We start from the raw sequence: 12,830 nt of genomic DNA on the forward strand, positions 1-12,830 counted from the left end.
AACAATGCGTTAATAAAAAGTAATGCGTTTTACATATGGAACTTTGAATTTTTGTTTAGACTTGCACATGTTTATCACACAAAAAAAAATCAAAAGTAAAATCAAAAGTGTGCTAGCGTCAACAGGAGAAATAATAAAAGAAAAATGCGCATTTGAATGACAAACAAAAGGCAATTGAATAATACCCTGACTAAGAATAGTCAAAAAAAAAAAAAATGTGAGGAATAAAATAGTCTAAAAGTTTTGCTTTGACGGTCTTACTTTGTTTTTTAGTCACTGGACCAATTCTCTTTCCTTGTTTTGAATGGTATACTTTGAAGTCTGAAGTATTGGTTAAAAAAAAAAAAAAAACACTTTCAAGTCTAAAGTCATAATTTAAGGCTACGTTTGGTTTTCATTTTGGGATGCTAGAAGTCTCTTGGAGAAGCTCTTTGCGTTCAAAAGTTGTTTGAACACGTTTTTAATTGTGAGAAAGTCCATTTGGAGACTTCTTTTCTTTTATTTTTTTACATTTAAAAAGTATTTTCTTCAAAAAGCTCAAAATTCTTGCATCGAAATTTTCCAAAAGCAAAAAGTCAAATGCCCAAGGGTGAAAACAAACAGGCTCTTACTAATGTGATTGACATAACTAATAAATACAAGAAATTTCAATCAATACGTTTAGTTATGATTTATTTTTTTTATTATCGATTATAGAAGACCAATGTAGCTTATGTTTAATGATAGCTAAGAAAGACAAGCTAACTGTCACTGAAAAAGGAGGGAAAAAAATACTAATAGCTGAGAGAGGCTTACGATTTAAGTATCTATAACGAAGATTAAAGAATATCACCAAGCATTCTATCCCCTTAATCGTTATCGCAGGGATCAACGAAAAATCACGTTTGGTTCGAAAGCATCTTTGTTTTTCGCAAAGAATGTGCTTTTCAAGGACTTGGCATCGTAGAACAGCAAAAGCAAGGCTCTTATTCTTATGGATTAGGTTATAACACATTTCACTTTAATAAATAGTAAAGCATCCTAGGACTAACTTTGGCTAACATCTCCCTTTCATTGTTCAATCTTATAAGAAAGAGTTGTATTATTCATAAATTATCAATAATGTCTCACTTTTTTTTTTGTTAAATATTCCTTTCAAATTTGAATAGTAGGAGTGGGACATGAGTCATCTTGTCTTTTGGCATTTGTCAAGAACCCAGGCCTGTTCATTAAGCTTAAATGACCAAAGTTCAAGTTCTAATTCTAAATTAAATAAAGTAAATACAGAAGACTCCGTTTTAATGGCGGAAAATGTGTGGCTTCTACAAGAGGCAAAAGCTGGCCAATGCAGGTATACGGTATTCCCACAAACAACCAAGCTAGCTTCATTCTCGTAATCATCACAATATGGATTTTGAATATTCTTCTACAAGTCCATTGTCATTGGATCCTGTCTCAAACAAACAAAATTTAAGACATGGCCAATGCACTTGATATGTAAATCAATGTTATATGCTTGGATCCAGATCCCATGCACCACATTTTAGCTACTACTTAACTGACAAGTATGAACCTAAAAATTAAGTTGTGTTCATTCTGTCTTAAAATGACTTCTCTCGCTAATCTCTTCCCGCAATGCATGTTTTCAATTCTTCACTCCGGTCGTTTTGCTTATCAAAGGCGAGTGATACTGAAGCCAACGTACCTGACTCAAATTCTCGTACAGCTGAGAAAACAAAAGGACAAAAAATAGAGGACATGAGCATGTTTGTTTGTGTATACTGTCAATTCTGTCAGATAATCAAATAATCATATAAGATGTCAAGATCATCACACCCTGAGAATCACCCATAGGATTGGTATTTGAATCTTCTGCATTTAATTGTTTGCGCTGATATAAGTCCTCCCTGCATATCTGCTTTATAATTCAAGAAAACAAGTCTGAAATTGACTGCTATCGGACAGACAAAAACATGTAACAAAACTTGAGCATACCTCAGAAGATGATGCTTTGAGTTCAAAGGGTCTAAGGTGCCCTATGATTTGAGAATCCAACCCAAAAGGTGTTTCCGAATTGATTATATTTAAAGGAGAGGGCACAGTGCGTTTGTTAGATAGATTGGATTCATTGTCAAGAGGCATAGTAGTAGTTAAGTTTAAAGGACACGACCCGTCTTCTTCTTCGCCATACTCAACTCTCATCTGAGACAGTTGCAGAGGCTGCAAGCCTTCAGCGAAGCACGTAGGAAGCAAATTCAATCCGTTTCTTACAGACAGCATCTGAAGTATTAATCATTAGAACATATCAGAAACACACTGACCAAAGAAGCGTTCACCTACATTTATTGCACAAGTGACCATTTCACTGAGATTTTGCAACCATAAGGTATAGACAGCATCATATATAATATGTGAAAACCATAGGAGCGTTCATATTGATTGCTCTATAAAATACACGCGCGCCGCCCAAAAATTGCAATGTTGCATCGCACAGAACCCAATAAAACAAAAGCCTTTTCTATGCAGGATAATAACTTCCAAGATAAGTCTATAGGATTGCTTAATCAAGCTCCAAAATTTACAACCAACCCAGGAAGCAGAAACAAAAAAGTATCAAGGCCCTAAGGAAGGACAGTGCAATCACTATGCTATAAAAGCAGTGAAGATGAGCAATGGCACTTCAATTTTTTGCCACCACATGAAGCATCCGACATTCTGTTTTTTGCATGGTCTCGGCATCAATACAATGTAACAGTTTACTACTTGAAGTGCATATTGTTTAATCTTTTCTTAAAACCATGGTTCCAGCTAAACTTTTCTCAAATTCTCCAACTTTCAATTACTTGCCAGGTTCTGCAGATAATTGTTCCCACCCCTAACTTTGCATCAAAATTATGACAATGGATAAACTTCAGGTGCTACAATGTTTTCTGTGACAGTCAATTTTACTAACTTCAAAATAAGGATTTAGAATTATGAATACCAAATGAATATTTTGTATAATCAAGAAAACCATTTTTGACAGGTTGTTAAAAATTATTTCCTTCTTTTTTCTTGTCTTCTGAGTTGCGTGCATCAAGGTCTTCCAGTATCAAGCAATGGAATTACAAAATTGTACAACGAGATCTATGCCTACGGTATGAATTCTGTCATTAATCAAGCAAAAATGGTGGGGATAAAATTACTGGTTTTAAAAGAGATATTCACCTGTACTTGAAGCTGAAGCTGTTTAAGATACTCAATAGCTTCATCAAGCATCGAAGCCTTGTCAGTCTGCCAAGAGCATAGACAAGAATCACCCATGTCAGCAGAAAATGACTCCCAATATCTCAAGCGAACCTATATTAAACCAAGTGAAAAAGAAACTTAAAGTACCTTATTTGAATTTGGAATTAGATTCTGCAAAGCCTTCAGCTTTTCGTTGATCCGACTCCTCCTTCGCTGATCCAGAAGTAAAAGAAAACCAGAAAGAAATTTACACAAGCATGAAAAAGAAAATATCAAATCCAAGTACACCGGCAAAAACGGCCATGTTACACAATCATATTCCAATAACCTTCTCAGACAAGTTATGAACTTCTGCAGCTCTGCTTCTCTTCGATGAACGCCTAGGAGGAATGACTTTGGAACCATTGCTTCAACCGTACCCTCCTAAATACAACAATGAACTGTTAAGTGACTGAGTTGCGCTTTCACTTCAGATCTTAGGAAACTCAAAAGATCCCGAGAATGGACAGAGCAAACATATAAAACCAAGGTACTCATCAGTCTGATAACAGTACCTCACTGTCATAATCATACTCATCAGTCTCATTCTCGCTTACTCCAACCGAGGAGGACGACACATTTGCAGCAGAACCCCCCTTCACGTAAGATGAGAGAAAGGCACGGTTTTTAGAGGCAGAATCAACGCCTGAGATTACATCTTGAAGAAGAGAAGATGAGTATGAAAGGCTGGCATTTTCATGCTCGGAAGCGTTGGGTGCGTTTTCAGGCATGTGGGTGAGGAGGGAAGACAGTGGCGGTGCGTCGGAGGAGGAGGGAGGAGGGAGGAGAATCTGATGCAGAAAAAGGGAAAATTCGTCTGGAGGTGAGGTTGAAGACGAAGAAGAGGGAATAACGTTACTCTTTCCATAGCCGTACATATCCCCCATGTCTCTCTGCTTCTCAGCTTTTAGATATCGATAGGAGAGTCAAGAGGGTGCTTCGTTTTTCTACAGAGTTGGTTGCAGAATTTCTTTGTTGGGTTCGTGTAGTTCGGAGGGCTGCTTTGTCTTTATAAGCGTAAGTAAACGAGTAATGTACTTTTCGAAACTGATGACGTGCTCCGATATGGGAAATTGTGGGCGGGTTTAGTATCCAAATTATGACACCAGCCAGTATCACGCGCCACAGGAGCGTGTATACAAACATCAACATTTTCATGCTCGAGCCCCATACCGTCATTAAAATTATTTTAAAATTATGAAATCCTCTCCCCTATATCTATTTAAAAAATATTTATAAAATTGTGTGGCTGGGAAATGACTCATAGCCCAAAGAATATTTATAAAATTACTTGTAGGTTACTATATTAATTTTGTCTTCATGACCAGAACAAGATTTATAATTATGATCTTCCACAGGCAAGCAATGGCGACCCAATATACAGGTAAGGGGCAACTTCACCCCTCACATACATGTAGTATTCAATAATTCTTCCTTTCTATATCTATATTTTTTTTGAAATAATTCTGTTTGAGGTATAGTGGTAATTAAATGTAATACATCTAATGAGAATTCTAATATAATCTTTTCTTCCCATTAATCTCTCCCTCTTATATTTATATGCTCAGTATACACACGTCCCAAATATACACACACTCTTAAAAATAGGCACCATTATGCATGTGTGTTATTATATTTATATATATACACAATAAGTTATACATATATATAGAGCTTTTACAAATATAGCTCATGTTATAGAATTAAATTAAGCAAATAACTTAATATTTATTATATTTTATATTATAACTAATTTATTATATTTGTCAATGATATATTATTATATATTAATAATAATTTTTTTATAAATTTTTAAATTTTTAATAATAAACTCATTGCATATTAATGATAAATTTTTTATATATCAATATAAACCAGTCACACTTTTAAATTTTTAAAAATTTGGTCTATATTTTGTGGGCACAAGATTTTTAAATTTTTAATAATAAACCTCTTTTATATATATGATATTTTAAGTAAAATGTTTTAGCATATAAAACTACCCTTTATATTAAATAGGAGTAAAATATATCAATGCCTTTCAAATATATCATAATTATCCCATTACTATGAAAGAGTATGTTTTACTTAAAACTAAATCAAATCAAATAATAAACTGAATCAGAGAATGTAAGGAAATATATTAAAAATATAACAAGCACTATATGTAATTTTACTTAATTTATTATACACTATTTTTTAGTTGGTAAATTATTATTTATGATAAAAATTAAAACATTTAATAAACTATATATAATAATTAATTTCTGGAAAATTCCCCAAACTGTTGAGACTGGTCCAATCCAGTATACCATTACTTTGTGTTCAATAAAACGGTTGAAAAATTCAACCTGATTTAGTATTAATTTTTTAATCTAAGATTTCGCCAAATATTAAAGCAGTACTAGTAATTTAATATTGACTTGAATAGCAAAGAATTAAGAACTTGGTATCCCTGATTCCTGACGCCATCTAGGCTTTGTGCAGCGATTTAAAGGGGAAAAAAAAAAATTGAACCATTATTCGTATATCGAACGTATAATTGGAATTGGCATCTCATCCTATAAGATTGCTTTCTTCCGCGAGAGTATATTTCCTTAACAAATATCCTATCTTCCATATTATTCTAATTTTTTTAATTTATCTATACAATGTGCACAAATATATATTATTTTCATATTAATAATCCCAAAACTCCTAACTACCTGCAATGAGCATGCAGTAATCTAAAATTAAAAAAAAATAAAAATAACTCACAATATTATTTTAATATATGTAATGGTAATCAATTCATCAAATCTCTCAAACATCCATTAATTTATAATGTTAAAAGCTTTCTTAGTTTGCAACCTATCAAGTTAGCTATGTTTTATTAGAGAGATTATTTTCTTTTACTTTTTGGCTAGTGACAGGACAATTTTCTAAATGCATAAGAAGTAATTTGAGAGAGGTGAGGTGGGACGGTCATAATTTGTAATATCTTTGTAGTCGAAGCAGGGTCAGACAATCACCAAACACAACCATAGGATGATCTGAAATGAAATGAAGTGTTCTTGAGAAAAAGCATTCCAATATGGGTGGCCTATACAGTGTATATATATTCTTTGCCGTTATCTTCACTGTCGCTGTCCCTCTCATGTTCCCTCGATTGAAGTGGTACTTCATAATCGTTGCTTACCTCCTCGCCCTTGCCCTCAGCTTCTACAACTACGACGTTGGCTTAATCGACATCAACATGGCCTATAACTGTGGCAAGGTGGCTCTCTTCATCCTCACCACTATGTCTAGCAAAAATGATGCCTTCATCATTGGAGTCATTGGCTATGGCCTCATCAAATCAATGGTCTCCATCTCATCAAATCTAATGCATGACTTCAAAACCGGACACCTTGCCTTCACTTCTCCCCAGTCCATGCTCTTAACACAAGCCATAGGCATGTCGATGGGATGTGTGGTGGCCCCTCTGTGTTTCTTCTTGTTTTACAAGGCCTTCGATGTCGGGAATTTCAACGGAGAATACAGAGCACCACATGCTCTCATGTGTAGAAACATGGCAATTTTGGACGTTAAAGGCTTCTTTACATTGCCACAACAATGCTTGGAGTTGTGTTACGAATTTTTCACCTTCGTTGTGATAGCCAACTTGATGAGGGATGTGGGGAAGGGGCTTCTCCATTTTTTTCCCTCCATTTTTCCTATTTCTACCATTCCAATTATTTTATTAAATAATTGTTTAAATGATAAAATTAATGAATCATGAAAATGAGAGAAATAGAGTAAAAAAAAAAATGAAGAAACCTCTCTACCAAGAGATGTGAGCCCAAAGAGGGCAGATCGATGGCTCCCGCCTCCAATGGTGGTGGTGGTGTCATTTTTAGTGAGGGTTTACTTTTCAATAGACATGTGTGTGGGCAATGTGATGCTGGATGTGTAGCATAAGTTGAATATTAAATAGAAAATTTTGATAGGTGACAAACCAACTAAGCATTCAACACTACAAATTAACATACATTTAATGAATTTGATAAATTTATCACTGTTGCACCTATTAAAATAATATTATGAGTATTTTTATTATTTTTTGATACTTTAGGCTACTAGATAGTTTTCACAGATGGGTTTATTAATATTTTTATCTTTTTACCCAATTATTTATGTCAATGATTTCATATTTCGAAACTATTTTAAATTTAAATTATCTAAAAATCTAGTAGTTAATTTTTTAAGACAAAAATACCATTAAATATCATACAATGAATAATTTAATTTTATGATCCTTAAAGGGAGAAATCCTATAAAATTCCATATAAAAAATGAAAATATAATAAAATCCAACAAAACGTTAAAATACACTTAAAGCCTCAAGTTCATTTAATATAAATATACTTTTATATTCAATTACCAGCATATCCTGGCATCTACCTCCTTGCTTAGCTGCTTGGGACTCTGCTTCACCGTTGATCTCTCCCTCACTAGACTTCCTTTATCTGTTGCTTCTCCTGCTCCCTTGACTCCACCTGTAAGCGACACTAGCGGCAGACGTGAACAGCAAACTTCTATCTGCTTGAGTCATGCCTGGAAGGACATTGTCCTTAAGAACTATTCCGGCACACCTGGACGACGGATCGACAGTTCTCCAAGATTAAACAAGCACTTCCTGCGACGAAGTAAGGGAGCAGAATAACAGAAACTAAAAGTAGACACAGACGAACAGAAGGCAGAGGGAGGAGAGAACCTTGAAAACTCAAGAGGCTTATTCTTTCTGTCAGCACTTAGGGGCTATATATAGCCCGAAGATGGAGACACAAATGCTGGGTCATAATCACTGGTTAATGCTTCGGTTACACACACATTAAACAACAAAACGTTCATGGATTAATGCTTCAGTTACACACGCCTTAAACAGCAAAAACGTACACGTCCATTAATCCGAAAACGTTTAGCGTTCATTAATTTGGAGATGTTTGGAAGACAAAATGTTTAAGTCATTAACCCACAAAATCAATTTTCAAAAGAGGTTTAATGTCCAAAAACTGTCAAGGCCTCAAGTTCAAATTCAAAACAGCAAAATCAGAGGTTTTTCGGGTAAGCTAAAAATAATTATTTATTTAATTATTTTTGTAAAAATAGCCTGGTAAAACGAACCCAGTGCCTCTTGAACTCGTGCGTAGAGGGGGCGAATCGGCTAATTTCAACTGCGATTGCCCTATGTTGGCTTGTCTCATGTGCGCAGGCCACTTCTTCTCCAAGTCCATTTTACTAGCTCACTTCATTCCTTAGTATATATACACTAGGAGAGTCTTTCTTTCAGTCAATGTGGGACTTTGACACACACACACACACACTTTTGACACACATACAACAATCTCCCACATGTGTCAAAAGGATCTATGTTCGTCTGAGTTATTCACACGAAGGATAATCACTTTGAATTTAGTGTCTGTCAACTTGAACCAAACCTAGACTAATAAAACTTAACACACAGAAAAGTTGATGTAACTTCGTTATTGAACCAACAGATCTTGAGCGTGAGCTAGAGGTCTTATAAATTGGATTATACCCCCACAATCTATGCTGTTAACAATAGTTTTGCACGTTATCGGCCATATGGATACCTACTTTTAACAAATCCTCTAAAGATTTTACCATGATCTCATAGGAGCGGCCCCACTCCATATTTGTATAGGTGTTTTCATCAAGTATATCTGCAATGAATATACCATCCATAAGGACTATGTAAACATTAAGAGCTTTCTCTCAACCTTCGTTCAATGCATTCTAGCACTTTCTCAAGCCATAGGAAGGGACAAAATTCAGTGCTAGCAGAACTAACAAGTGACTTGTTCTTACCCATTGAACCTTCTTTATGGGATCTCCAATCACAAAGGTTGGGTTGCCATCACCGTTAATTTCAAATAGGCTTAAATCCTATTCCCCTCGACGTTTCAATAATAGATTTTTTCCCTAGGGGTTTAGTTAACGGATCCGCCAGATTTAACTCTGATCTCACATAATCGATTGAGATGACCCCATCTTTGAGCAACTGCCTTATAATATTATATCTCAATCAGATATGTCTACTTTTGCCATTGAAGATCTTATTTTTAGCCGTTGCTATTGCAGACTGGCTATCACAATGTAAAGACACTGATGGTGTGGGCTTTTTACCTATTGGAATACTTGCTAAGAAGTTTTTCAACCACTCAACCTCAGTCCCAACCAGCTCCATAGCAATAAACTCAAAATTCCTTGAGGATTTTTGTTGATTGTCTGTTTTGTAGACTTCCAGGTTATTGCACCACCATCAAGAGTGATATATAACCACTAGTGAATTTTGTCTCATCTGAATCTGAAATTCAGTAGGCATCACTGTATCCTTCCAATACAGCAAGAAATCCACTATACAATATACCATAATTCATAGTATCTCTCAAATATCTCAAGACTCTCACCAGAGCCTCCCATTGTTTACTACCTGGATAGTGGGTATATCTGCTCAATTTGCCTATAACATAAACTATATCAGGCCAAGTAAAGTTCATCAAATGCAATAGACTTCCAATAATTTGTGCATACTCAGACTGAGCAACTGGGTCACCCTTGTGCTTTTTTAATTGCACACTTGAATCATAAGGAGTACTCAAAGGAGCATCTTCAAGATGTCCAAACTTTCTGAGAATTTTCTCAACATAATGTTCTTGTAAAAGAAAAATTCCATTTTCATTTCTTATAATTTTTACACCCAAGATTACCTTGGCTTCACCCATATCTTTTATATTAAAATTTGAAGAAAGAAAATTTTTTGTTTCATTAACAACACACATACTAGATCCAAAAATTATCATATCATCCACATACAAGTATATAATCACATAATCATTATTCACAAGCTTTGTATAAACACATCTTTCTACTTCAACAGTAGAAAATCCACTAGTTGTCAAAACTTAATTAAGTTTCTCATGCCATTGTTTAGGAGTTTGTTTTAAGCCATACAAAGACTTGACAAGTTTACAAACTTTATTTTCTTACCCAGGAATCACACATCCTTCAGGCTGTACCATATAAATTTTTTCTTCCAAATCACCATTTAAAAAGGTGATTTTAACATCCATTTGGTGAACAAAAAGTTTGTAAATTAAAGCCAAAGCAATAAGAACTCTTATAGAAGAGATTCTAGTCACAGGAGAAAATGTGTCAAAATAATCTATATTTTCCTTTTGAGTAAAACCCTTGGCCATAAGCCTTGCTTTATACTTATCAATTGAACTGTTTGAAAAATATTTTTTTAAAAAAATCCATTTAAACCCAATAGCCTTAGCTCCTTAGGGCAAATCTGATAAAACCCAAGTTTTATTTTTCCCTAAAGAATCAATTTCAATTTCTATTGCTTCTTTCCAAAATTTAGCATCAGGAGAAGAAATAGCTTCATAAAAATTTAACGATTCATCTTGTACTAAATAAGTGTAAAAATCATCTTCAAAACTTATTTTTTTCCTTTGCCTTTTACTTCTCTATAAAACCAAATCCTCATTTAAATTTTGTTCAAATTCTGAATTCTCAATAGGTTTAGAAACATGCTTAATTTTTAAGGGAAAAATATGTTCAAAAAATTCAACATCCTTAGTCTCTACAATTGTGTTTTGGTCTAAAAAATGATACGCTACACTTTGTTCAGCATATTCAATAAACATATAATCAGAAGTTTTAAAACCAATTTTTCTCTTTTTAGGATCAGGCAATAAAACTTTCGCAAGACACCCCCACACTTTCAAATATTTTAAATTTAGGGTAAACCCTTTCCATAACTCATAAGGTGTTTTTTTTATTTTCTTATAAGGTATCCTATTTTGTAAAAAACATACAGACAAAATAGCTTTACCCCACAAGTTATCAGGTGCAGAAGAACTCACAAGTAAAGAATTCATTATTTCCTTTAACGTTCTATTTTTCATTTCTACAACACCATTAGACACGGAAGAATAAGGAAGTGTTATCTCATGTATAATCCCTTCTTTTTCACAAAAATCATTAAACAAGACATATTCTCCACCTCTATTAGATCTAACCCTTTCAATCCTTTTGTTTAACTGATTCTTAACCTCTGCTTTATATAAAAGAAATTTTTCAAAAGCCTCATCTTTGTTCCTTAACAAGTATACCTTAGTATATCTTGAAAAATCATTAATAAAGGTGATATAATATTTTTTACTACCTCTAGTCATGGTTTGTTTTAAGTCACCTAAATCTGTGTGAATTAAAGATAGTAATTTATATTCTCTTTGACTAGAAAAGTGAGGTTTTTTACTTTATTTAGTTTCTGCACATACTTCACATTTTCCAAAATCATTGTTTTTAATTTCAGAAAGTAGTCTAAGTTGTCGCATCCTATTTATATAACCTTTACTAGCATGACCTAGTCTAGTATGCCATAGATCAAAGGAATCAACCATACAAATAGGCATATACTCAGAAGATTCAGTCTTATTCATTTATCAACATTCAAAATAAACAGTCCTTGATTACAATACCCTTTGCCCACAAACACATTATTTTTTGTCATTACAATCTTGTCAGATTCAAATGACATTCTAACCCCAACTTTCCCTAAAAGAGCAACTGACACTAAGTTAGCTCTAACTTCAGGCACATGTAGAATATTGTTCAGAGCCAGAGTCTTTCTTGATATGAGCTTTAAGACCACTTTCTCTTTTTCTAAAACTTTAGCAGTTCGGGAATCAGCAAGGTAAACATGGTCTTCCCCTTCCTTTACAGGATTATAAGAGGTAAACATCTCTTGGCTAGCACATATATGTGCCTGGTAGCCTTGGAGTCTACCACCCATTTCTTCACATCAGAAATCAAGAGAGCTTGTGACACCACTGCAGCAATGATGTCATCATCACTGTCACCATCTCGTTGTACCAAATTTACATTTGGCTTTCGAGGCTTATCACGGTTTGCTCTCTTCCTACACTGTGCTGCATAGTATCCTGGTTTACCACAGACAAAATAGTCTCCTTTCTTCTTAAAAGAACGGTTAGAAGCATTGGGTTTACAATCAGATTTCCTGTTCTTCTTGTCTTTAGGTTTAGAATCATACCTCTTGTTGTGAGGTTTTGTCTCCAACAAGTTGGCTTTGGATGTCATTTCTTTGGTTCGGGTTGCACGTATTGCCTTGCAATTGGTGTCTTTGATGATGATGTGAGTGATCAGGTCAGTCAAGAACAGCTGCTTCTGTTTGTGTTTCAGTTGCTGTTTGTAATCAGACCAAGATTCTGACAGCTTCTCAATCAGGATCCCAGCAACGAACTTGTCTGAAAGGTTAATGTTTTCAGCATGAAACTCCTCCAGCAGCTTATGATATTTGTTGATTTGCTCCTTCACATCCTTGTTTTCGGTCATCTCCCATTTGTAGTAGTTGCCCACAACGAACTTTTGTTTGCCAGCATCCTCAGCAGTGTACTTTGTCACCAAAAACTCTCATATCTTACAAGCTTCCTTATAGACACAATAGACATCAAACAAATCATTAGATAAAGTGCTAATGATAGTGTGCCAGTATACCTTGTTTGCATGAGTCC

The 12,830-nt window shown here is 34.5% G+C and overlaps 2 protein-coding genes across 2 annotated transcripts; one reads left to right on the forward strand and one right to left on the reverse strand.

Moving 5' to 3' along the window:
• Positions 1-1,363: 1,363 nt before the first annotated feature.
• Positions 1,364-4,213, reverse strand: LOC129312022 (transcription factor SPATULA-like). The gene is given in 8 exon segments (XM_054954566.1): positions 1,364-1,705; positions 1,816-1,894; positions 1,975-2,259; positions 3,187-3,252; positions 3,355-3,420; positions 3,536-3,594; positions 3,597-3,630; positions 3,762-4,213. Coding segments are annotated over 8 exon segments (1,068 nt in total). The 5' UTR covers positions 4,134-4,213; the 3' UTR covers positions 1,364-1,598.
• A 2,106-nt stretch (positions 4,214-6,319) lies between these two features.
• Positions 6,320-7,180, forward strand: LOC129311469 (metal-nicotianamine transporter YSL3-like). Its single transcript, XM_054953795.1, has 2 exons — positions 6,320-6,894; positions 7,054-7,180. The coding sequence occupies exons 1-2, from the start codon at positions 6,320-6,322 to the stop codon at positions 7,178-7,180; spliced, it is 702 nt and encodes a 233-aa protein (XP_054809770.1).
• Positions 7,181-12,830: the final 5,650 nt, after the last annotated feature.

This window comes from Prosopis cineraria, unplaced genomic scaffold, assembly GCF_029017545.1.
Source record: "Prosopis cineraria cultivar Desert tree isolate PC_DT_omini unplaced genomic scaffold, ASM2901754v1 PC5, whole genome shotgun sequence".
Classification (NCBI taxonomy): Eukaryota; Viridiplantae; Streptophyta; class Magnoliopsida; order Fabales; family Fabaceae; genus Prosopis; species Prosopis cineraria.

Excerpts from the sequence above, each read along its gene's own strand:
- LOC129311469 (XM_054953795.1), top strand. The coding sequence starts at position 6,320 with ATGGGTGGCCTATACAGTGTATATATATTCTTTGCCGTTATCTTCACT. Across the intron at positions 6,895-7,053 it reads GTTGTGATAGCCAACTTGAT|AAGAGATGTGAGCCCAAAGA; the intron begins GAGGGATGTGGG and ends AACCTCTCTACC.